At 44.8% G+C, this 26466-nt stretch overlaps 3 protein-coding genes and 1 pseudogene across 4 annotated transcripts in view; 2 read left to right on the forward strand and 2 right to left on the reverse strand.

Annotated features, from left to right (window-relative positions):
• LOC121593703 lies at positions 1-1201 on the reverse strand (annotated as a pseudogene).
• A 6159-nt stretch (positions 1202-7360) lies between these two features.
• On the forward strand, positions 7361-8453 carry LOC121592560 (28S ribosomal protein S15, mitochondrial-like). The gene is made up of 3 exons (XM_041914139.1): positions 7361-7802; positions 7878-8073; positions 8151-8453. Exons 1-3 carry the CDS (start codon positions 7457-7459, stop codon positions 8443-8445), a joined length of 837 nt encoding a protein of 278 aa, XP_041770073.1. The 5' UTR covers positions 7361-7456; the 3' UTR covers positions 8446-8453.
• An 81-nt stretch (positions 8454-8534) lies between these two features.
• Positions 8535-10904, reverse strand: LOC121593941 (SH3 domain-containing protein Dlish-like). The gene is made up of 3 exons (XM_041916739.1): positions 10504-10904; positions 9164-10284; positions 8535-9096 (listed from the first exon to the last, which is right to left on the reverse strand). Exons 1-3 carry the CDS (start codon positions 10550-10552, stop codon positions 8932-8934), a joined length of 1335 nt encoding a protein of 444 aa, XP_041772673.1. The 5' UTR covers positions 10553-10904; the 3' UTR covers positions 8535-8931.
• Positions 10905-12168: 1264 nt separating this feature from the next.
• The window catches only part of LOC121592175 (protein FAM13A), a 39417-nt gene continuing 25119 nt past the window's right edge, over positions 12169-26466 (forward strand). Inside the window, exon 1 of one of the 2 annotated variants that reach the window (XM_041913554.1) lies at positions 12169-12598. The gene's annotated coding sequence lies outside the window, so the exon portion shown is untranslated. Of the gene's footprint in view, positions 12599-22092; positions 22515-26466 lie in introns of those variants that run through there. The other variant, XM_041913555.1, reaches the window with a different exon arrangement.

Below are 26466 nucleotides of genomic sequence, written 5' to 3' on the forward strand. Positions count from 1 at the left end.
GACAGCCCGTATTCTTTAGCGCATTCAGGGGATACCATCACCCCCCTTTATTGCGGTTTCTTGTTCGCTTCCCCCGTTCGCGCTGTGCCGCCCTTCCGCGACGTCAATTACGCCAATGTTGCAGCTGGCAACGAACCCGTGAATCACCGAGATGCCCGTCTTGACGACGGCCACCGGGAACGAGACGATGGCGAGCAGTTAAACGTGGAGAAGCCCAGCAGCAGCGGCCCGGGCGTGAAATGCAGCAGGTACAGCGCTGCATAGAACAGCTCGTTGAACAGACACATGAAGCCAAGCACGGTACGGTTTTGTGTAGTAGACACGCATAATCGGATTACCAGACATGTCGATAAACTTGTGCGACGTCTTGCCCTGGAGCACGGTCCTGGTGGGAGAGCGGTGGTTGATTATCATTAGTCACAGCTGTTTTTTTTTCGGTTATTGCATTTTCGCTTACGTGTGCAGATAGAACCAGTGGCACGCGACATCGATCGCCATGGAAAGCTGGAACCAGAACATGTACTTCGGGTAGAAGTAGCTTAGCGTTACGAGCAGACCGCATGTGCCGCACCGATCGGTAAGCTGATCCAGCATGGCGCCGAACTTTGTGGCTAAAAGCATGAAAGATAGAGAGGGATAGAGAGGTAGGAAGCGCATTACAATTATCGTTATCAAACCGTGCCACGCGTTACCGATATCCCCTGGGGAGATAATTCGGCCCAATCGCACCATCGTTATGCAATACCATTAAATTTCGCACGCATACTCCGTGCTGGTATGATGGCGACGGACAAAGAGGCCCAATCGAGCATCGATTTTCTTCCGCCCCATCCGGTGGCACAGTGGAATGGCACGGCGTGAATACTTACACTGGTTGAATGCCGCGCCGCATGACCGTCGAGTGCATCGAGCAGTACGCTGATGATGTAGCACCAGCTGGCAATTACATAGTCCGTGGGCATGTAGTAGAAGGAAACGATTGCCAGCACGATCCGTGCGTAACCTGTGCCAAAACAACAAACAATCGAACACACAAATGATGATGACGCAAAACAGTTAACACACATTTTCCACCCCCTTACCGATTATGTTCGGCACGAACAGATAGATATTTTCCTGCTCCTGCTGTTTGACCTCCATGGTGCAAAAGGTGACGAGGATTCGCACACGAGACACGACCGATAGTAAATGCACAAGTTTGTTCCGTTTTTCCTACACAAACAACGGGGCGCGCACGCAATGAAAACTGCGCGATAGATTTTTCACCTTCACTCGCGTACGGCTGTGGGAGGAAAAGATGATGCGAAAGTGCGATGTTTATGTTTGTGCCTTTCTGTTGACAGCTGAATTGACATTCGGACGTTTTTTGGCCAGCAGGCGGGTAGAATCCCACTGTGCACGATGTTGTTGGTCGCCCAGGAGACAAAAGGATTTAGTGTGCATTTCGTCTTAACAAGCTCTTAGGTTCGCCACAAAGTCTTAGGTGGGCGCGGAAACCGAAAAACGATCGTACAGAAAACGAAATAACAAACGGATAGTAATGCTGGTAAGTGAAACAATAAAAAAAGAGGTTTGTTTTACCAAAACTGGACAACTTCAGTTAAATGTGAGTTAAAATGTTGCACTGCAGAAGCATGCTAACAACTATTTCATTAGAATTTTGCAACGCCGGTGGTGAATCTTGCGTAAAACACCGTTCACATAATTTTACAGAGTTTCCCAAAAAATATAATCACTTCACTGTACGTTCCTTCTTGAATTAACTTATTTAACATGGCAGCAGCAATGAGACGATTGATGGCGTCAGTCTTGGACACATTGACGGTCTTGGTGCTTGTACCGATGCCTCGCATTAAAAAGCTATGAAGTTATACCAAATTCGGTACACCTTCTTAACAAGCCAACAAGTTCCATCGCTAAATAGCCTCAAATCAGCTATAGCGTAGTATTGTTTCTAAGGTGTTATTAAACATAGTTATATATGATTACGTTATCCTCTAAACGCTAAGTAGACCCTTCGCCACAGGTCATATTAGTAATTCGCACCATATGCGTTTTTACAACAGGCTTATCCATGTAGCAGCCCACTGTGCAGTTCGCGTGGCTCGTACGCAGAGTACGAGCTGTCATCAAGAGCTGTCAGAATTCCGTGGCGTGAACGACCATTCTGTTTGGCGCCATTTTGAGAGCAACCGATTTGTAAAGAAAAATAAAGAAAATTGAACAAACGCTAAGTGGTGACCGGCCGACGTGATCCGTCAATATTTTCACAATTACGAACGAATTCAAACAATGGAGAACGAGAACGCAACTGTACCGTGTGCTCAGCATGTTTCTCTGCTGGTGAAAAGTGTAGCATCATCTAATCATCATCAGCGCGGCGGTTTGCACGCAATTGCTAACCCCGCGTCTTAACCACCAGTTATGGCCGACACCAACATTGACGCATATTTTATGTCCCTCGAGTTTTGGTTTGCTGCATCTGGAATCACCACCGCCCAACATGACTCTCAACGGTACAATATCGTCATGGCCCAGGTTCCCCCGCAGAAACTTGGTGAACTTCGCACAATTGTCGAGAATACTCCAACTAGTGGAAATACCCATATATCAAATCAAAGTTGACGGAACATTTCGCTGACAGCCAGCAGCGGCGTTTGGCATCGTGTGTTGTCTGAAATGCCCCTTGGAATTTAAAAGCCTAGCCATCATTTATAAACGAGATGAAGCGAGTTGCCGGCGATTCTCTAGGGGACACCTTGCTGCTAGACTTATGGGCAGCTCGACTTCCTGCTCATGCCCACAGCAGCAGTAATTGCTTCGCGTGGTGATGCCGCTGACAAGACGACTATAGCTGATGCTATTGTCTATGAGCTTACGAATCTATTAGCTCTATCGGTCAGGAAACAACTACAACTGCTCTCAATGTAACATCGAGTGATCACAGATTCAGGATCTAAATTGGCAATCGACGCATTATCGAAACGATTTGACAAGATCCATCCTAATAACCCCCAAGTCGATCCCGTTCTCGCGCACGTAGTACGGATGCTGATCGCGCTAGAGACACAATCAAATGGGCCATGCTGGTATCATCGTACTTACGGAAGTAATGCTAGAGTATGTCGCGCAACCTTGCTCTGTAGGTAATTGGCCTTCTTCCAGCCAGCAATGACGCCACTCTGCTGATTGCTGTGGAGGAAAATGCGAACTTTCCTCGGCAGCCACAATCTGTCGACTGAAAATTGCAGATTGTTCTACTAATATGCAATTTCATCGATACTGGAGCGGATGTTTCCGTCGTTCCAAAAGGATTAAAATCAGCCAGAGTAAAGCCTTCGTCTATCCAATTGTTCGCGCGCTAATGGAACTGCTATTGAAGTATACGGTGAAGTGTTACTGAAAGTAAACCTCGGCCTCCGTCGTGATTTGTGTGGTCGTTTCTCATTGCTGATGTCTCAACGGGTATCATCGGAGCAGATTTTTTACGGAAGTTTGATCTTCTTATTGACTTAAAACGTGGCCGCCTCATAGACAACACTACCAATTAGAGGCACACGTGTTTTTCTTACCAGGATATTGACATTTCGGTGAAAACTTTTTCCGCGCGTCGCCATTTGTAGATTTACTAACTGAATTTCCACAAATAACACACCTCGCCCCTATGGGTACAACAACTAAGTCTTCTGTTATGCATAGAATTGAAACGACTGGCCAGCCTGTATATGCTAGACCTCGAAGACTTTCACAGAAAAATTCGAAGCAGCCCGTAACGAATTCGAACTTTTGATGAAATTGGGAATATGTCGTCCATCAAGCAGCAATTGGGCTAGCCCTCTCCACATGGTCAAGAAAGCAGATGGAACATGGCGACCATGTGGAGACTATCGTGCTCTTAATGCTCAAACTGTTCCGGACCGATATCCGTTGCCGTATCTCCAGGATTTTACATCAATGTTACAAGGTAAATGCATATTTTCTAAAATTGATCTACAAAAAGCATTTCATCAAGTTCCTATACATCCGGATGATATTCCGAAAACAGCTATTACGACGCCGTTCGGAATGTACGAATTTTTATTCATGACGTTCGGTTTGCGCAACGCGGCTCAAACCTTTCAGCGATTGATACATGAAGTTGTGCGTGGCTTAGAGTTGTGTTCCCTTATGTCGACGACCTTTTTGTAGCGTCCAATTCTCTCGATGAACATAAACAACATCTGAGACAGTGTTTGAGGACTAAATGATCACAATCTGACCATTAATGTAGCTAAATGTGAATTGGTCGCGATAAGCTCAATTTTTGGGTCACGCTGTATCTGCTGAAGGAATTCGCCCATTACCTGATCGTGTACTAGCCATCCAAACTTTAACCTTCCGTCGACAGTAAAGGAACTTAAACGATTCCTGGCAATAATCAATTTTTATCGAAGGTTCATTCCTCATGCCATTGAAGCTCAAATTCCATTATTGAACATGATCCCGGGAAATAAACGAAACGACTGCTCTCCTTTGTCCTGGACTGACAACACTCTTGCAGCTTTCGATCAATGTAAACAACAACTCGCACAAGCCACCTTATTATCTCATCCTGCTAAATCTGCTGAGCTTTCTCTTTGGGTTGATGCCTCAGACATTGCCGCTGGTGCTGTATTACATCAAATTGTGGAGGGAAACGTTCAACCCCTGGGATTCTTTTCCAAAAAATTTGATAAAGCGCAGCTGCGGTTATAGTACTTACGATCGAGAATTATCAGCAATATATTTGGCAGTGCGTCACTTTAAGTATATGCTGGAAGGGCGCAGCTGTCATATTTACACTGATCATAAACCCATTATATATGCATTTCGCCAAAAACTCGACAAAGCTTCTGATCGGCAAGCCCGTCAACTAGATTTCATAGGCCAAATAACTACTGACATACGCACATAAATGGTACAGAAATATCGTCGCCGATCTGCTGTCTCGCATATCAGCTATACACACATTGCCTTCGATGGATTTTGTTGCGCTGGCAAATGATCAAAAAAATGACGAGGAACTCCGCAAGATATTGCAAGGTACAACTGAATCGTCGCTGCAATTAAAATTAATTGAGATTCCAGGCAGTAACACACAATTATATTGTGATTGCTCTACTAATCGTATTCGGCCGTATGTCACACCATCATTTCGAAATATTGCGCTGCGAGCGGTACATAATTTATCGCATCCTGGGACACGAAGCACAGCCAAATTGATGACCGAAAGATTCGTTTGGCCAAATATTCGAAAAGATAGCATTGCCTTTGCGAGAAGTTGTATACAATGCCAACGTTCAAAAATATCAAGGCATACTCAATCACCATTATCCCAATACCCTTCTCCAGACGATCGATTTTCCCATATTAACATCGACATAGTTGGTCCTTTTCCAATCAGCAGAGGAAATAGGTACTGCTTGACTATAATCGATAGATTTACTCGATGGCCAGAGGCTTTACCTATTCCGGACATGACTGCTTCTACAATAGCTGATGCTCTAGTTTCGGGATGGATTGCGCGTTTTGGTGTACCGAAATATATTACTTCTGATCAAGGTAGACAATTTGAGTCATCACTCTTCTTGGAATTAAACCGCCTGTTAGGTTCAACTCACCTGCGTACAACTGCATACCATCCTCAAAGCAATGGAATCATCGAAAGATTCCATAGAACATTTAAAGCAGCTCTTCTCTGCCACGATAATGAACACTGGTGTGAAAATCTCGCAGTGATACTACTTGGCTTAAGAACAACATACAAAGAAGATATTAAAGCATCACCAGCTGAGATGGTTTATGGTACCACACTTCGTATTCCCTCCGAATTTTTCAACGATATTGGCGAAACAACAAATGAAGCTGAGTTTGTAGCTAATTTACGAAATGCCATGCGATCATTACGCCCCAGACAAACCTCATGGCATGGTTTCGGAATATTTATTCCCACCGAACTAAAATCATGTAAATTCGTCTTTATTCGCAATGATTCCATACGACCAACACTTTCACCACCGTACGAAGGGCCTTATGAGGTATGGATCGAACAGAAAAAAATCTTCAAGGTCAACGTGAAAGGTCGTACAGTATCTATATCAATAGACCGCCTCAAACCAGCCCACATCCTACAAGAATCTTCTGCAAGTGTTCCTGCCCACCTACCAGTTCTTCTGAGTTACCACCGACTAGAACCACTCGTTCAGGCCGAAGAGTGGTGTTTCCTACCCATCTTCAACAGTACGTATCCTAGTCTGGAAGGGGAGTACTGTAGCAGCCCACTGTGCAGTTCGCGTGGCTCGTACGCAGAGTACGAGCTGTCATCAAGAGCTGTCAGAATTCCGTGGCGTGAACGACCATTCTGTTTGGCGCCCATTTTGAGAGCAGACCGATTTGGAAAAGTAAAAATAAAGAAAATTGAACAAAACGCTAAATAGCCTTCTAACTTTCTGAGCAAAAATCTATATAAATGGTCGTGTGGTTAGATACGTGGGTATCAACACCAACGACCATTACTCAAATCTCACTTGCTTCAGTGCTGGTGGTTCCGTTGGAGTTTAGTATTTAAACAATCGTATCGCAGTTCTAGTTCTAGCGATGCATAACTTCATTGCGAAACCATACAACAGTACAGAAGAAATGAGAAAGCTCTCCTCCAAGCGATGAAGCTCAACTGGTTGGGGTATCCCCAAACAGATAGCGCCACCAGCTTTTTTGCTATTTTTAGAATACATGAGTCGTTTGGCGTCTGCTAAACGAAGTCTTTCTATATTCCGTTTAGGTAGAGAGCTTGAGTCGTTTAGAAGCCGTTTAGTGGTCTTTTAGTGGATTTGTGGCACTTGGGAACAGTCAGTCTCATCAGAGGCTATAGCGTGCCCTAGACTGACCATTATTTAGGACCATTTCAAATATAGTACTGGACTTACCAAACGTATTGAGTTCGCTCTTCAATAAATTTAAAGAATCATTTTTACAATAACAATACAATAAAAAAACAACAACACACGAACAGGAAACACTAAACAACTTTGGTGAGCACCCCTGCAATGACTGCTGTATAGTGGCGAAGCTTCGCAATCTGTCGTCTAGGTGGCAGCACTGTATTATGGCAAGGTCAAACCCTGTTCGACATTCCTAATTTAACGCGCTTAAAATTATGCTAATTTTAGGCAAACTGCTATGTAATTTATCATACAAATGGCAATAACGTATTACGTAAATGTAATCGAGTATTTTGTGTGTAATTTTTAATTTACCTCCCTCACTCCTGTCACATAATTGTCAGTTTGCCTGAACATGACCGTACCTTCGCCATTCCCATCGTCCAGTGACAGAAGAAGAAACGTAAACAAAAAAGAAAAGAAAAAAGTCCCCATCGGGGAAAGAAATCGTGGTGTCGGTCTTTCGTAACAATAATAATATTCAATAATTACCAACCATGAACGCGCTCGCCAAGCTGAAAACGCTCACCCCCAGCGTCAATCAAATCGTACGCACGTACGCATTAAAATCGGACCTCAAAATCAAATGGGTCCGACCGGAGAAGATCCCGTGCTACAAGCCGGAGAAGTCGGGCGATTTGCAGTCCCTGCCGACGTTTGCCGGCACCGAACTGATGAAGGATTACCGTGACTCGAAGGAGCTGGAGTCGGCCAACGAGCATGTGCGCAATCTGTTCACCATACAGCACAATCGGCGCCGGGAGATGGTGGAAAACTTTAAGGAGGACATGGTGCGAAGGGTGTACCGACACGAGCTGGACTACGGTTCCATCGAGGCACAGCGTGAGCATCGAGGGTGAGATGGTTTGTTTAGGTTCTATTGGTGCTGATGCCGCTATTCCGCCTCCCCTTTTCCAGTGGGGCTGATGACGGCCAGGATTCGCAGCTTGCAAGACTACATGGAAAAGTTCCCCCGCCAGTCCGTTGTGAAGGTTCAGCTGAAGGAGTTGATTGACAAACGCAAGCGCTTCCTTCGTTACCTGCGCCGATGGGACTATCGGCGGTTCGAGTACATGCTGGAGAAGCTTGATCTCGTGTACAAACCCTATCCAACGTAAGAGAGCATATGAAATGCCCTATTTTATGAGGGAAATTTAATCAAACCTCCTTTTGCTGGCATCATATTTCAAGGCATTTCCACTGGATCACACGCAAAGACTCGTTGCGCAAGCTGACCAACATCCACTGCGACCAAATCAAAGAGACGCGATTGGAAGAGTACCGCCGGCAGTTGGAATCGCAACAGCTTGACTTTCTCGAGAACAAGCTGAAAACGCTAGAATTCATCCGCAAGGAGCAGACGGAATGTCAGGTGCCGGTGACAGTAACGAGCGATGAAATTAAAGCCGTCCGTAAGCAATACGAAGAGCTGAAGCAAAAGCGAGCGGCAGCAGCAGAAAGCTTAAAAGAGCCCGAAGATTCGTAAAACTTCCCTCTTGGAAGATACACGGTGGGTTAAGCAAGGAAGAGAATGCGACGAACATGGGTTTATTCTTTTCCGTTCACTTTATTTGTATAAAAAAAATACATTAATACGAATAAAGTTAATAGACTTGAGCTAGAGCGCGTGTATAAAAATATAAAAATAAAATACAAACGTTCACAATTCAAAAAAACGGTTACACTACGGACCATTTCTAAGGGGGAATGAGGAATGTACCGGTGCCACGAATCGACGAACCGTTCGTGTGTGTGTGTGTGTGGACGGGACAGGGAAAGGGGGACAGAGAACATATAATGCTTAAACTACAGGATTATTCTCGCAACTGTCTCACACTTCGACATGGAAGAAAACGTTTGTCTTATTACATTCTACGTTGCTTGCGCGCGCGGTTTACCAATAAGTTAGAAACTAACCAATAAAGGAAAGGAGGAGGGGCCGTTTTGAAACGCGACCAAGCACGGAACACCTCTACAGACTCGTCATGGCAGGTGGGCGGGCGTATGCTTTGGGAATAAAACCGTACTTGCGGGTTTTCGGTGCGTAGGCCCACAACCATCCGTCGACGGTTTGGTTGTTGAGGTCGGCATAGATCCAGTCGCCTCTCCGTACGCTCAAATCGTCTGGTGCTTGTGCCTGAAAAAAGGGAAGAGGTAGAAAACTGTTAGTAGGAAAAAGCACGTGTTTAATTGATCATCCTTACCTTGTAGTCGTAGAGCATTACCAGCTCCGTGCCATGATACCGTAGATCGTCCGATCCGATGCCAGGTTGTTGCTGATGTTGCTGCTGCTGCTGCTGCTGCTGTGCCTGCTGTTGATGCTGGGCCTGTTGCTGTTGCTGCTGTTGCTGCTGCTGATGTTGACCACCACCACCACCGCCGAGCGTCATATTACCTCCGCCCATCGCTTGCAGACTGTTCATATCGTTACCGATCGATCCCATACTATTTACACCGCCCTGCTGCTGCTGCTTCCCCGCATGGCCCTGCAAAATGTTCTCCGCCGGGTAGACGAACCCGGACGGTATGAAGCCCTCCTGCCCGTCGCTCCGCACGATCCAGAACCACTCCGGGTCCTCCCGGTTCAGCACGGTCACAAACTCGCCCCGCTCCACCGACACATCGTTCTCGTCGCGCGCGATAAACGTGTACAGCACGATGTACCGACCGCTCGGGTCCTTGGCGAATGGCAAGAAATCGGGCTCGGAGCTGAGACTCGCCTGCGAGTGCTTCAGCGCGTTCGTGAGCAGCCCCGGTCCAGTGCTGTCGTCCAGCACGTCCATACTAATGTCGGGCATACCGCCGTCGGTCAGGTCGGCCGCCGTCAGCCCGACGCCATTGCCGAGCCCCCCTCCACCGACCACCAGCCCGGTCGTCCCCGGGCCAGTACCACCGCCTCCTCCACTACCTCCACCGCCATTAACACCACCACCACCACCTGCACCGCCGCCTGGGGCACCCATGGTGGAGAGATCGCGCGGCAGCTTCTTCTTGATGGCCAGATCGGCAAGCTGCGTGTTGAACGGGGCACAGTACGAGTGCGGTATGAAGCCTTCCTGCCGCGTGTCCTGCCCGATCACGTACACCCAGTCGTTCTCGCGGTACAGTATGTTCACTATCTGGCCCCGCTTCACCTCCAGCTCGTCGTCCACGCAGGGCGTAAAGTCGTGCAGCACCACCATCTTGCTGTCGGGGCTGAGACCGTGCTCCTTCTCGATGCCGACCCGCACGAGCGTTTCGATGCTGGCCGATCCAGTGATGCGGCCCATGCCATGATTGAGCCCGAGACTGCTCGACAGATCCTTGTCGATATCGCTTCCGATCGCTGTGATCACGTAAAGAGAAAACAACCAAATTAACTAGGTTGCAATGTACATACGATCACCAAAGGAATGGAAAAACGCATTGATGACCGATCGGATGGATCGCAACCAAATCACCACAGGGCATATGGGTGTGAGCGATCGCGCTCGCCCAACATCATCATCATCATCACCATCATCACACACACGCACGGAGTGGCTGAGCTCCAAAACATACTTACGTTTCTTCTTTTTCCCCCGTCTTATGCGTACGGGACAGAGGAATGCCATTATGGGAGCAGCTCGCCTAGCAGGCTTTTCGGATGCTCAGGGGGGTCGGTCGAATGGGAAGGAACCTGTGCGAGGCGCCACGGGTCCAAGTAAACGAAACGGGGGGCGCGGGGGACTGGCCTATTCCGGATTGTGGATCTGCATTGTACCGCGACGATCACTTTTCACTGTCGCAAAATCGTTCACCACCGAGAAGGAAAAAAAAACAAAAAGGCTACTGCAGACGACGACGACAACGATCGACCGTGATTCCCACGGGCCAATGGAATGTTATTTTTATGGTAGAGCGTTCAATCGAAACGTCACGGGTGACCGTATACAGGTTTTTTTTACCTGGGGCGTAGGCTGTCTCACTCTCCTGTCTGCTCGTCGTTTGACTGCTACGATCGCGTAGCACATGTTGACACAACAACAAGTGGCATTCAACTTGCTTGTGTTTTTTTGGCCACCCTTTTTTTGGCCATCAAGTGCCGGAGTGCTTACCCATAGTGCGTATTTATCGTACGAAACCGGAAACGAAGCGGAATGCCGCAAAAAGGTACACAAATAGCGATGGAAGAATCGGAACAGTGAACCACACATCGTAAACACGTCGTAGCTTGCATGCAAACCGCAGGCCGAAAATCGGCCAACTCTACAAATCGGTGCGATATTCCCTCGCTGGCGATGCTTTTTGTAAGTAATTGTGAGAATTTTTTTGGGTTCAAGATGGCCGCTATAAAGCTCGCGCTGGTGTGCATTTCTGGTCCCAGTCTTGCGGTGTTGCGGGCGTGCGGCCGCTTTAAACGGCGTTGCGCAGCATTCCTACGGTCTTTACTCGCTTCGTAACCTGGAGCAACCAGGAAATAAAGTTGACAAAAGTTGGCAAAAAGTGACACAATTTTACGTTCGCCAAAAAGCGTAAATAAACAGCTATTTAACGCAGTTGTGACCTATTGCTATGATAATAATGCTAAAATGCATATTTCTAATTGATTTATGTACCTATAAAGTACTTCTTAAACTAAATATCGATGATATTCAGATGTTTGAGGTTGTTGTCGTTCATGTGTAGATTTTTGATGCCGACACGAAAAAAGCTGCAGTTTGCAGTTGAAAAGCAAGTTTGACAAAGTTATAAAAAATGTCAACATTTGTTACCTCCGTGGCCACGCGCCAATCAAATTTAATAGCATGTGTACTAAACTGTAGTCAACTTCAATGCAACAACAAAATTGTCAACAAACAAAATCAACAAAATTGTGCATTTTCAATTGATATCACCTCCGTGAGTTTGTTTACGTTTTTTCACGCTTCCGCATGAGTGAAAGAGACGGCACGACAAATCGATCGGTAACAAAGGTGGTCGAAGCCAAGTGAGTGAGAAGGGGGTGGGGGGCACAAAAACACACCTCGAAACGAGCACTGTAAGCGAGCAAAGGACGAGTAGAGAAAATGAGCGAGAAGCAACAATTTTCGAACGTCACAAACACTCGCCTTGCGCTGCGGGTGACGTGAGTTTAATCACGCACGTACACACCCCCAAAACCAGGCGAATGCACAGCAAGCACACACACACACAGGCAAATCATACGTATGGAAAGCATAGCACACCACCACCCTGCTGTCGTACGCACACTACACACAATTGCAGTGAAAAAGTAGCAATCATTACGTACGTGTGTGTGCGTGCGTATTTGGCAAACAGATTTGCAAAACCCTCTTCTAATCTGCTTGAGCCTGGTCGACGACGTGTTTTGGCCGATTTATTAGCGGCATGATATCGATAAATCTCCGTACAGTTTCGGTAGCGTGGGAGAGATTGTGAAGATTGTGTGTGTGTGCCCTGTGGGGTATGTGGAAAGCAGTTTGAAGCATTGAATGTGTGAGATTTGATGAAAACGAAAAGTGTTTCCAGCCTGAAGGTTGAATGTTGAATCCGAAACAACAACAAAAAGAAAAGAACCAGCAACGAACCATCGAGACGTGTGTTGAAGGCGACCAGAAGGTGAATCGTTCCATCGTGTGTGGTGGAGTCAAGGCGGAACGAGAATCTTCAAAGGCAAGGTATGTAATGCAGTTAAAAGGGTGAGATATGTTCCCCACCCCCCTCCCCACCAACAAGGGGAAAGTGCATGGTTGCAGCAAGTGCATGACTGCAGCGCGTCACAATGTAAACAGTGAGGATGAAAGTGTTCCAAAAACACCTTCAAAACGCTACATCTAAATGCATATCAATTTCGTACAGTGAATTCACCCGGGGCTACTTGGATTATTTCCAAATGTGTGACATTTTCGAAGCAACACATCTACTGTAAACAATGCATCGCCAGCCAACCAGTCGTTGGTCGGCGTGTTGGAGGGAAAACGGAGGGGTGTCGACAAATTATTGCGCAATTATTTTCGACATCAACATTCATCCCCACTCAGCTCTTTTATGCACCACCTTAAAACTCGCCAAAGGTTAATGAACGTTTTCGGATAGTGTGGTGCGAGCCGGAAAGGGGAAAGAAAGTTGCAGTTGCACACACACACACCGCTTGGTGTCACCGTGCCCACCACTACACCGGTTACAGATCCGATCCGATCATAATCGAGGCCGCTCGAGGCCATCATCTAGGCCCGGCAGCACAACAAAAGCTACTACACGATCGCTTACCCGCCACCCGGTGGCACGATCGCGATTTGTGCTGGTTGGTACGCAGCAAACAGCCTTTACTTTTACTTCTATTTTTAGCAACAAATCATAGCATTCCGGCCAACCCACCAACCGCCAACTCCCCAAAATAAGCAAACCCGAAAACACATAACGAAACGATCAACCAGCAACCGAGCCATTCGAGCCAAAACATGCGGCGAAACGAAATTTGCGCAAAAAGAGCGACTCATATGGGCTGAATCGCGATTGAACGGCAAGACGATAAAGATGAAATTTTACAGTTGGAGTTTGATGGAAATCTTTTTTGCGACTCATCGAAAGCGAAGGGAACACGTCCCGACGGTTGCACAGTTGAAAGTGCACGGCTGATAGATGAGATTAGCAAGGTCGCGGTGCTAGACACGACACGTGTGTGTATATGGGGATTAAACACGTAGGCGACGGCGGATTGTCGATGTAATCGATCGGATGACGCGCGTGTCACACCGCACCATGTGTAGAAGTTGTATTGTATTTATTAAGTAATCGAGAGAATCAATGTTCTCCGCTCTCAGTTATGGTCCGTTTCAGTGTCTCTGTCTTACAGCATTAGAGGTACATTTAATTGTACACACCAGCACCACTGATAAGCGCCTTCCCCACTGAAGGGGACTTGCTTCATCATGCAGTCGAGCCACTTCACGGAACCACCACTGTCGCACGCCTATTGCCAGCGACACGCTTGCACGGGAGATGATAGTGGTTGTTTGGTTCTATTATTAAACTCATCATTATCACTCCCACCCCAAAGTGCCCTCCAAAAAAATACGACCCAAGCCCGGAGGCTCGACTCTTCATCGACACGCGTCTTGAGCGTTTGTTTTTGCGCTGCAATTTTCTAACGCAGAATGAAGCGAAGCGCACAATTTCGTGGCCGAATGGTCCAACTCAAGGACTTTTACTTTCCCTTCCTCATCATCGGTGCCCACCATCCCATGCCCGCTGTTTCTGCGGACACCCGGAGCTGTTCGAGCACGGTAGATAATTAAAGCGTGGCCGGTCAGATCAGGCCGGGTTGTTTGTGCGATTTTTTCGGGTTTTTTTGGCAGATCGGAAGTGTGCCCACGCTGCGTATCGTGTAGTTTTGATTTTTTGTACCGAAACTATAATTTTACGCTCCCCAATTGTGAGCTGTATGAAGAAGGAAAATGCATTTTAAATGCGATTTATTGATGAATTGTACCGGGTGAGTCAAAAAGACGTAGGGAAAGTTAGGGTTGGTTCGACACTGTGGGTAAGATCAACACCTTGCCGTTTTAGTATTTATAGACTTTTTTGAAGAAAAAATAGTACATATTATTTATGTCAACTGTTTCGAATATTTGAGTCACTCTTTACTGATCAGAAACTTGTTGATTGTAAAAAAAAATAAATAAACACTTGGTGGTTCTGATTGACAGCCGATGCTAATTTTTACTTCTGGGACTTTAGGAATTGTGGCGTTAATTCAACGAAATTATAGTTTCCGTGTTAATAGTATTGTTATAGAAACGCTGTTGATTAGTTCTGTATCAAAGTGCGTAATTTTTATATTAAACATTATAGTATAAAATGTTCCCAAAACTTGTGTGGCCAATGGGGGTAAAATCGACACCACATTTGGTAGTAGTGTCATGCTTATTTGTAGCATGTTAAAGTGCTGATATCTACAGAGCAAACACTCAGTTAAAAAATACCTTATAAGCTTAAAAATTCGCGATATCAATAAACCAAGGAGCTTATAATTATGGAATTTAGCTATCATTCTCTCATAGAACGTCTGAAAATTCGGACTCAAATCATGTACTTAATGTATGGTTTAGGCTGATTAAAATTAATATTATTATGGCTTCGACCGTATTTGAGGCTTACTGTATACCGGTTTAGGCTTAACTGAAGAAACATAATAGGCGCTGGCATGGAATCACATTGACCGATGTTCGACTTTTGGCTTTCGAGTTGGCAGAGAAAAATAAAATTGAACAACCTTCGATTTTATGAAAAAAGAAGAAGAAGATTGCTGGAAGATATTGGCTGCAAGTTCTTTTTTAAAGGAATCTAAACCACTCATTCCATAAACCAGATGCTATCTCCGCAGCTTCTACTATGTGGAGCCAGATTCCATGCAAAATTTGTAACGAAATTTGTGTTGTTGCTTGTAACTTCATTTCTTTCGCAAGTTTCAATAATATGTTGTTTTTTATTAAAGTTCAACGAAGTATTTCGTAGCAATTTTTGTAGAAAAAAAGAACACAACTGGCCATTCAGAGTTTGTTATTTTAAAAGTTAGAAATAATGTGTCGAAATCAGTCCATATGGTGCCGATCTTACCCGCACTGCAGTCTTGATTCAACAAAAACACACTTTTTTATCAAAACGTTTTAAAAATCAATCCAAGAACCGTAGTTTCTCGTAAGATAGTACATAATTAGTCAAAAACGCTTTTTCAATGTTTACTAATAACTTTATAATGGCAAAAGTATTGCCATCAGGAGAAACCCTTAAGGTGTCGAAACTACCTCCTCCTCTGCTTTTGTTGTGCTCCACGCGTTCGCACGTTTGGTACGAGGTGCGAGATCACCTTTGATTGATTTGGCTGGAAATTACGTCGAGAACGGTGTTCAAGGCTTTTTACCCTCGATCGTTAGGCGACGGCGGTTGTTTACGACAGGGAGCTTTAAAAGTTGTTTATTTACTTTTTAATGTAAAGAGCGGTCCCATTCTCGGTCATGGTTCGTGTTGTATCTCCTCACTTATATAAATCCATTTTGAGTATCGTTAATCGCTAAAAAAAAGTCACAATTTAGTGCATTTTTTATGAGCTTTAATTATTTATTTCAGTTCATGCAAAAAGAGGTTAAATATAAAAAGTATATTACACTATTAATAAACCTCCGACTGTAATTCAAACCCCCCAACAGAGCGAGCCGTTTACTGTTTGTTCTAGAAGCTGCTTTTAAGCTACCATCCGCCCTGCTGTCTCCCTATGTTGTTTCTGTATCGCATTTGTCCGCTCCCATGTGCGGGCTTAGCGGGTTAGTTTGCTCAAGCTTATCAATGTCGCACGCAAGGGAGGCGAGCAGTAAGGGTGCATTCTCCGGAGGACAGCCGTCAGCTCACACAAACACGTACGGCACCAGAATATTTAATGCATCGCACGCACCACCCCAGGTCGCAGAGTCGGTCGGTCGAATCTGTTCCGTTTTGCGCGATGCGTTTATTTTAAGCTGCACCTCGGTGCAAATGCAAATGCGGTGAAGGTCGCGCGCTGGAGACGGGGCTGGAATTGTGTATTATGCCTTTTTGCGGCAATGTGTTTTACGCCTCTTTTACGTCTCTGTCAAAAGAATTTTCTGGACCAGACCTACTGACTGAAGGAATTTAATTTCGCACTTGATGCCTTGGCATTCTAATAATACAGAACCAATTTATTCTTCATTTCGTTTTAGCAGTTTTTAAACTTGAACCGACGACATGTTTGGCGCATCTTTAACTCGGCAACATGTGCCCTTTTGGGGGCTGACTGGGCAAAACAAATCAATTTATCATCCGACCAATATCGCAAAAAGGCTCATTGATCCGTAATCCCATTAGCGAGACCACCAACCATTTAGAAAGCATATGGGGCACGACAAGCGACCGACCGATATGTGCCCTGACAGTTTGCCAGCTTTTTTGCTACCTACCCAGTGGCAATTCAATAATTCGCTCTTTCCTTTGCCAAAACCAAAGAGACAAGACAAGTGTCGTTTGGGGGCCTGCACATTGGCAATTCAAACCCTCGGTCTCGGTCCGGTCATCAAAAATTTGGTATTACGATCAGTAATTAATCGTGCATTTAACATGTAACGGCGACACATGGTTTGGTTATGTCGTATTTGGGTTTATTTTTAATTCCCATCCACTCCGTCCGGATCCATTCCGTGTCCCGGTTCGTTCGTGTGTTGTGCCAATCCGTGCGGCGTTGCTGACGCAAAATCTATTTACCGCTTTCCGGGAGGGGTTGTGTTTTTCCTTCCTCTGTTTTTAATTTGCCTTCTTCAATTTGCCCACTCCATTACAGGGATGGAACCATTTATTGTAGTTCTATTTCGAGGTGTTGCCTCTCGTTGCCTTACCAAGCAAAGTATGCAATATCGATTAGCTCTGTTGCTCTGTCGATATTCATCAGTGCACTTTTGCACAGCGACGGAAACCGTCGTCCGTTTTTGTTTTGCTTTCTTGTACTCTTCTCTGCTCCTTGACATTAACATTTCCTTTCACTGAGGGGATTGGTTCATTTCTACGGCGCAAAAAGTCTCCGAATACAAACAAAAACAACACCACACCTAAACCGGAAGCAAGAGCGTATCAGGTTTCGACCGGCACCGCCAAGACACGTGCAGAAGATAACAACAACAACAACAACAGGAAAAGTGTTGCAACACCCAATAGACCGAAGCACATTGCAGGCGAGGTGCCGTCGTAGGTGGTTGTCTTTTTGTTTGCCGTTTGTGTCTTGTAACATACTTCCGACTGTCCTAAAGCACAGGTGGGCTCACACATCGATTGTGCCTTGCTGAGCTTAAGCTCTTCATTTGCATGGCAAAAAAAAAATAGGAGAGGGCAAACGAGAGAGGAAAATGCAAACACAAAACCCGACGCACACGTGGTGGCACCGTTCGGATGTGCTGCACGAGGAAAGTTTGGTCGGACGAACGATTCTACTATGCATTAATCGATACGTTTTTCATCGCTATGGAAACGAATATTGATACGCTATATGCTTAAATAATCCAATAAAAGCACATTGTGGTCTAATGTGATTACACTGCCTTCCACACGGACTGTAGAAAGGTTGTGCAAATTGATTACAAAAGCAATGGATAAGTTTGATAAAAGAAAAGCAGCGGAATTTGGTGCCACCTTAAGCATTTCATGTCATAACACACTGAATCTTGTTTATCAAAAACCGATTTAAATCCATTTTACATCTATTTCCTCACTTATAAATGAGTTTCAGTTGAAATAAGTGCAAACCAAACTATTGTTGAAGCGTTTTAAAAAGGGTAATAAGAGACGTTATTTTTTTGGATATGGGGCAAGAGTGCCACCCGTATGGGTCAAGACTGCCACGTGGATACAATAAACGAATTTCTTGGATAATTGGACTTTTTTACGTATGACGCACTAGTGTATGTATTCCTACATGTCGTGAGTCACCGATTAACCTCACCTGTTTGACCAGAGACCGGCTTTGTGGTACAGCCGTCAATTCGTACAAATGTAACAACATGCCCGTCATGGGTTCAAGTCCCGAATAGACCGTGCCCCCATACGTAGTACTGACTATCCTGCTATGGTAACAATAAGTCACTGAAAGCCAAACTCACTTTCACTACTGGGTACAGACAAGCCTTGACCGACAACGGTTGTTGTGCCAAAGAAGAAGAAGAAGAAGAAGACCACACACCCTACTGCAATATCTTAGCCATTGGCTAAGGCAGCTTTTCCGGGGCGTAATCCGCGCATAATAGCGCACCATACCGCCGCACGCTGCAACAATGTTTACATTTTACGGCTATGAAATAGAGTGGCACACTTGCTCCGAATAGTGATGACTCTGTTGCCGCAAAAATTTAACTTTTTTTGAAATTATATTTTTCAGTGACAAAACTTTGCGAAACCATCTGTATACTCAATTGGTGATTTAACATAAGTTTTACCGAAAAAAACGCTTGTTGTCACTCTTGCCCTTATTGCACTCTTACACCGCTACAGTAAATCCGAAAAAGTAAAAAAGCATACAATCATTGCCAAAAATGATAATGACCACCGCTCCAATGACGAAGGGTTTCCGACTCTTGTTTGCTATCAGTTAATTTATATTTATGTTTTAAAGAGGAATTGATTGCATTGTGCTGTTTTGTGCAACTCATGTCGAGTAAGTTGCATTTCTAACTGCCTGTGGCTATTTTTATTATTTTATTTATCACGCCACAATTTGTTTATATTACGAAATGTACCCACATTGATTATTTCACATTGATATTTGGGGTTTTAAGTCCTTAATCTACTTCCCCATTTGTATGTAGATGTACGTTTGGAGCAAACTCAGAATTATCTTAGAGAATAATACTTAAGGTTGTATCAATTTTTGCTATTTAAATTCCCGTTTTCCCTTTGTTTACAACCCCATTTTTACAGCATTTTAATCGCTTCAACCCCTTTCTCGCACCCGCTCTGTTGATGACTTGTTCGCTCTGTTTTCTTCATCTCTCTTTGTCGCTTCTCACCCGATATACCCGACTCGTGTTGTTGATAAATAAATTCAGCACGTTCCGTTCTGGATGCATTCTCGATTGCGTCATACTGAGTGTGTGTTCTCTCGTGCACGATCATTGTGGTCATCGTGGTGGTAATGTGATAGTGGGTAATTTGCATATTTCGCAAAGGGTAACAGGGGAGTTTGCAGGCAATGTTTCGCCAATGCCGTGGGGGAAGCAAGCAAGGGACGCGCACGATGGTTTAAATTTCACTTAACTGTTTGCACATTAATCGTGCGTTGATCTGCGTGGAGAAGGGTGGCTGTGCGTGCGTCAACCGCATGTATTATCATTGTTTTTTTTTGTTTCTCATTTTCTATCATCGGTTTAATTGGTGTATAGTTTATTGTTATTATTATTCAGATTAATTTATTATTTTCATTATCATTTAGTCGAGTTTAATGGATCTAACGTTTGGTATTAAGTTACAATTTGATAACTGTAATCCTTTTACAGGGGTTTTCATGAGTTCTCATAGCTGTGGGACACTTCCTAGACTCTATCTTATGGGAAGTGAACTTCATATGATGGAAATTGGAGTATATGGCACCCTTTTCGAACAGGCTCGTTGAAAATTCCTATTCGATTTGTCCAACAGGGGTGCTATAGAGTTCAATTCACATTACATTTATTTCATTTCAAGAAAGCAGCAGCCAACAACTCCTTGAAAATCCTGTATTTTTGGAATATTTTCTACCATTTCTGAATATTTTTCATTTAATCAATACATATTTTATCTGATCACCTTTGCTGCAGGCTCTCAACCTTGCTATAAAAGTTGACTGCTGAAATGCTGAATTAAATACAATGATTCAAGCGCCTTTGTGTCCTCCTTTCTAACCTATTTTTCCTTTCTTCCAAAAAGAAAAGCTTCATTATTCTATTCTCTCCGGATTTCGATTAGTTTCGTCCTTGTGACAATTTTTACAGACAGATGGTGGCTAATACGAGCTTATGTGACGATAGGATGTCGCTGCGCACCAGACACTAGAGACATGTTACAAAGAGTTTTCCTCTTCGTGCGGATTTTTTTGTTATTGTTGTCCTCCCACAAATTCACTTTTGTTCATACATGTTTCTGTGTCGCCGAGTTTTCGGTTTGTTTCCACGCCATGATTTCTCATGCCCCCTACCCCATTATCTACCCAATGGCGCGATATGCTACGGATGCCTGTGCCGGAAAAAGGAACCTTGACAATTTCCTTCGCACCTGTGTTGTACCAGGACCAGCGCTTTTTCTCACGCTTTTTCCCCCTTTTCCCTTTGTTTTGGTACACAGAAGAGACGCGACTGGCGTGTATGTGTCTTTGTGTGTGCTACTTGTGTCGATCCAGTGAAGGACCAATTCCACCACACCATCTCCCCCTTTTCGACGGGGAATCACTTCATCAATAACCTCCGCGAGGCACGAACGAACGACTTTTCCGCTTTTCCGCCGAGATCGCAATCTCGGAGCGTGTGCTGTGGCGAAAGCACACAACCAGCATGTGCGCTTACGGCGCATACTCACGTTTATCGATTATGCAACGGTGTTCAGGCCATTGTTCAGGCGGTGTCGTCGCCGCAGGACCACCGGGAGGTCCTGCTGACTCTCCGTTCGGAGCGAGTGCTCTCCGTCTGTGCGCGTAACGCACCTGTATGAATGGAACGCAGGAAAAGCTCCGAGCTGAGTCGGGGGCAAAACAGCAGACGAGAGAGAGAGAGAGAGAAAGAGAGAAATATCTATGATTTTCGTTTAGTTTGGGGCTGTTGACTCTCGGGCAAGCTTTTCTGGACGCAATCGGGTCGGGTTTTGTTGTAAATTAAATTTTCCGAAGCACGAACGAATGAAAAACTCTCGCCATTCCGAGTGAGAGCGCGACTATTTACGAACGAGGTGCAGCGAAAATCGACAAAACACATCCCCCGACAGGCAGGCGGCCATGCGCTTTGGCGCGGTAAAAAGGAGGAATTGGGTCCTTGCCGAACGAATGAGATCATGGTCCCGTCGTAAAGGATGGCTCGAAGATTTCATCTTTCTTTGTTGAATAATGCTATAGCTTTACTGGAAGGACATGCTTTTTCTAATAGAGAAAAAATGATAGAATAATGCTTCTTTCTGTTTTTGGAAGTATAAATGAATTCAATCTAAATAAAAAGTCATAAACTGTTATATCCAAAGTTGCAAAATAATCTGCCTCAACCTCGCCAAAATGTAAACATAATTTTCAACGTCTTCCTCTAGAATTTCGTGTCTCGCTATTTGCAAAAAATATTCCGCGCATTGTTGATGTCGGTGGTAGCAGCTCCAACGGAAAAGCTGGGGGCAGCAAAAGCTTCCAGGATATGTGGGGCAAATGCTCTCCCGCATTTTTCACATCGCCAAATTTTCGCCGTTTTCTCTCTCACTCTCGCTCTCTGTTCTCCCATGATAAAAAGAAGGACCCATTCTCATCGTCGTATCATCTCAAGCAAGCCTTGCAATCGAGAATGCTGAAAACAACCAAAAGCCCGCTCTCTCTCTCTCTTCTCAGCCGTACACAACAATCGTTCTCAATCGTGCCCGTTTTCGTCCGTGTTGGGTTGAAAAGGAAAAGCCTTTGGGAAGGAAGTAGTAACCGATCGAGAGCTCTAATATTCCTAACTGGAAGTCAGTTCGTACCAGTCACGAAATATATCCGGGTCCGTGTGCGTCCAGAAAGTGTCTGTGTGTGTGTGTAGTATCCCTTCTAGCTGAGGAGGGGAGGGTGTTGATAGAAAGGGTTGCCATCTCTTGCCCATGCAAATTGAAAGAGCATTTAATATGTGGAATAATTTACGCGAAAACCTTCGCCAACGAATGGTTTTGCAGGCAGAGTTTCCTATTATGCTACAGTGAGTGTAGCAACGTACGCGTGTGTGTGTTCCTGTGTGTACGTGTGTACGCTTTATTGTGCACAATAAAAATGTGCAAAAATTGTGTCAAACATCAACGACGAGATTAAAGTTATTGCATCAGGCGACGACGACCCACAAGGTGTATGTGAGTATTCGCGATAGTAAAACAGACAATAACTCATCTTTCTGCTATCTGGTGGAGCAAGAAGGGGGGATGGGAGGGAGATGAAATTTTGGTGAAATTGATTTTCCCTATTGCTGCATGCTGCTGCAGTGAGGACGTGCTGGAAAAGCCAAGACAAACTCACCCTTATCGAGCGAAGAGGAAAGCGGGCCTTAGAGAATTACTCGAGCGCAAAAGAGATAAAATAGGTTGCCACGCATACGCGTATGTGTGCGCCTGTGTGGGGATGGGATGGTTTCGAACAGAGACTGGCACTGGGAAAAAAAGGATGTGTTGTAAAGTGTTGCCCCTTTACTTGTTTCCCTCGTCATGCCATTGCTTCCTTAGCCTACTACGACGCATCGGTTACATGCTCTTTGTGCCTTGCTTGTGTGTGTCTGTGCATGGAGCTTTTCCTTGTCGTGGGCCATGGAAGCTCTGGTGTGTGTGCTTGCGTGTTTGTTGCTGTTTAATTCCATCACTAAAAATAGTGAACCGGAAAGGCGGCGGGGTGAACGATTTCGTCCAGTTCGTCCCTGTTGGGGTGAGACATCGACGACGCAAGGAAGGGGGGGGGGGCATAAATAGTTCTGCTGTGTGAAGGATTATTTCTGTGATTGAACAGGATTCTTGGTACTGAGGGATGCGGAAAGTGGGGTTTAGAAGGATAAATTAAATCCGGGAGGTTTTTCGTCTTTCGTCCGTTGGTTTGTGTATTTCACACCCACACTAGAACTAGGAGATGTTGTAATCTTGGAAAGTGATTACGGAGTTTCACTCTCACTCTTTGTCTCTCTCTCTCTCTCTCTCTCTCTCTCTCTCTCTCTCTCTCTCTCTCTCTTTCTTTCTCTCTCACATACAGACACACACTCACATACACTCTCTCTAAATTTATAACGAAGGAAACTCTATCGTTAATGTTTCGCAGAATTGTGGTCTTTGTTTTGTTTTTTGGATTGATTGGCAAGGAGGCTGATTGATTTATGTTTCTTATGTTTATGTTTTTTTATGTGGAAATATAATGAACTACAAATAATGACTAGCACAATAGATGATAAGGCATCGTTTTGAAGCCGTCAGCCTTTCAAGGACGCAGCTTCTTGTATACTCTTTGTTTGTCGATTTGTGTGTGTTGAGAAAGGAGTTTTGTTTCCGTTTCACAATAATGACTGATTGTAGCTACAATATTTATGTTATTATTCAGAGGATTTTTTTTTTAAATTTTGTACTGCAATTATTCAATTTACTTTAAAACTTTCGCTATTCTTTACATAATTCACATTAATTCTTGGATTAAAGCCTAACCGTATTGTTGTCCCAAAGACGCAAAGATTACATCATACGGAGCGAAACCCCGTTTTATGACATCGATCCTTGCATCAGAATATACTAATTTGCCTCGCTCACCCGGCGATTGTTGTTTGCGACGAGGTAAACAAATTAATTAATCTTCAAACTGTGCTTCTCCTATCCGCAGTGCCAGCAACACTCCAGCCGCGCTCCCATATCACACCCCTCAAAGCACGAATTGTTGTTGTGCTGTTACGTTTGCGAGTTAAAATCCAAATCGTCGCCGAACTAATGCCATGCCCGACCTAAGTCACGTAGGCCTAAATAAAACCGCTCATGCTCTGCTCATTCCATCCCCCTTTATTCGTCCCTCTACTCCGTGACATGTTGTGTCCGATGTCCCTTGCTATTATATGCCGCTATGGGCGTCTCGGGCAGAGCGTCGTGACGAGAATTTATGCACCAAATGGAGCTATATACCGATGCACGAAAAGAGAGAGAGAGAAGCCCTTCCGCGTGAGCGTTTTTTGTGATAAAGAGAGCACAGTGTGTGTGTGTGCTCGTAAACAAATGTCCAACAACAAATATTTATCTCACCATATTATGGAGAGGGTGGCTGGTAGTACTACTATCTATCTGCAGGGCTGTGTTCGACGACGACCCAAAATGACGACGCCCCCTTCTGGAGGGAGACTAAAAACAAAAAAAAAGGCCAAGAAGCGAAATTGTGCCATCATCGATTCGATGGTGTGATGATACGTTTACCAGATTGTACCAGAAAGAGGGGCCGTTCCAGTGTTTGTATGTCTGGCAAAACGTGCCAGAAACGTGTGCGAACGAAAGGCACTCATACGTAAACGCCACGGAAAAACTTCCTAGCTGTCTCTTCTGTCAGGTCGTCTTGACGCAGTTTTGTTTGAAAGTTTTCGGTAAAAGTTTCGTCCGTGTGGGGCAAAGCAAAGTCGTCGTTATCGAGAGGGAAAGTACACTTTCCCGGCATTCCCTTTTTTTTGCTTCTTGTTTTCTCGGAACAATCAGACGAAATTACACCTGGGATAGGAAACAGAAGATGGGAGGATTTTCACAACGGATAATTGCTGTCGACACAATCAATATATCCTCGTCCGCGCCTGCCATCGTCTGGGTTTGGGCTCCCCGAGACACGGTCCTAACTCCCCTGTAAGGACACGCGGGCAAGTTACGGCGCCATTTCTTGAGAGCCGTTAGAGTTTCGGTGGAAGGAGAAGGCGGTCTAATGTCGTTGTCATCCTGAAGCGCAAAAAAGGTTTCAAGGACAACGAGAAGAATAGTCTCTCGTTTTAGAAAACATTGTTTCGAGCATTGTGTTCGAGTAGGAGATGTTGGAGCGTAAACAAGATACGCTGCGATGTCTGCGGGCAATAACTATTCGTGGGATACACAATGTTTTTTTGAAGTTTATGTCCCTCTAAGGCTTCTCTTTTGGGAAATTATTGTTGATGCCGTAAACCATATGCAATCAGTCCCTTTAAACCGGAGCTGGAGCATAAAAATAAATTGATAAAAATTCCACAGCAATCATTACGCGACGGGAACGACGATCGATTGGTCACCCATATGATGCCCCCTGTGAAGGAATGTCCGTATCGTATATCAGTTGATTAGCCAGTTGACAGCAGCCAGCCAGTAATTATCGATTACAACATTCGGTTACAATTGAGTCGGTCGGGCAGCAAGATAACCACCCCCCTTCCCCATTGCCTTATCAGTTAAGAACCGTTAAGGAAAGGTATAGTTTTTTCCTCCTCGTATGTTGCTTTTTGCGACAACAGTCCTCTCTGATAAGATTGCAGCCAGATTGGTTCTGGTACTTTGTGTGGAGTTAACGATTAGAGGCAAGCTTATCTATGATCTGCGTGAAAAAAACAGCTGTAAAAGGTACTGCAGAGTGTAAACAAATTCGAATCCTCATCCCTCGTTTGTCTACCTTGCAGACGGAAATCCGTGTGTCGTATGATGGTGTGTGTCATACTTTTCCAGCCATCGGGCAATCAAACTGTTTGCTAATACCGTGCCAAACGGACTTTCGCTTCGCTCGACTGTCTACTGCACTCAATTGTTTCACTGTGGGGTTTGTGTATGATGCCTTTATTTACAAGTAATTTAATACTGTTTGTTTCAATTGCTCAGAAATCGCTTTAACAGGACAGGCTGGGGAAGACGTACGGTGTGCCGGGGCACGATTGGCTCATGCTCTATTTTTAGCACAGCCGAGGGTTGACGATAGAAATGAAGAGTCGGATTAACGAGAGTACCACCTCCCACCGCTCACCAGGGACCGGCAGAATGGCGAACCGATTGCACCATACGACTTGTTGCATCATACAAAAATGACGCCGCCGCCAGCAGTGAAAGAATAATGAAACAATTAGTCATCACAGTCTCGGTGCCTTGAGGCCGCATCCAGCACATTCCAGTACAGTGCTGGCAATCGATACAAATCAATCCATCAACGGTTTGGGGGGTATGGATGAATTAATTAAGAGCAACAGAACGTTTGTACGATTTCGCCTCCATTGCTCCGACGCAATTTTCCAATGCTGCTCCAATGGAAAGCATTTAGTGAGATTCTTTCTTCCAGCAACACGCGTTGGTTGTGTTCACA

The sequence above is a fragment of the Anopheles merus genome, chromosome 2L (assembly GCF_017562075.2).
Source record: "Anopheles merus strain MAF chromosome 2L, AmerM5.1, whole genome shotgun sequence".
NCBI classification, from domain to species: domain Eukaryota; kingdom Metazoa; phylum Arthropoda; class Insecta; order Diptera; family Culicidae; genus Anopheles; species Anopheles merus.

Coding starts and splice junctions, on each gene's coding strand:
- LOC121592560 (XM_041914139.1), top strand. CDS start 7,457: ATGAACGCGCTCGCCAAGCTGAAAACGCTCACCCCCAGCGTCAATCAA. Junction 7,803..7,877: donor CGGTTCCATCGAGGCACAGC/GTGAGCATCGAG, acceptor CCCCTTTTCCAG/TGGGGCTGATGACGGCCAGG. Junction 8,074..8,150: donor GTGTACAAACCCTATCCAAC/GTAAGAGAGCAT, acceptor TCATATTTCAAG/GCATTTCCACTGGATCACAC.
- LOC121593941 (XM_041916739.1), bottom strand. CDS start 10,552: ATGGCATTCCTCTGTCCCGTACGCATAAGACGGGGGAAAAAGAAGAAA. Junction 10,285..10,503: donor ACGGGGGAAAAAGAAGAAAC/GTAAGTATGTTT, acceptor ACGTGATCACAG/CGATCGGAAGCGATATCGAC. Junction 9,097..9,163: donor TAATGCTCTACGACTACAAG/GTAAGGATGATC, acceptor CCCTTTTTTCAG/GCACAAGCACCAGACGATTT.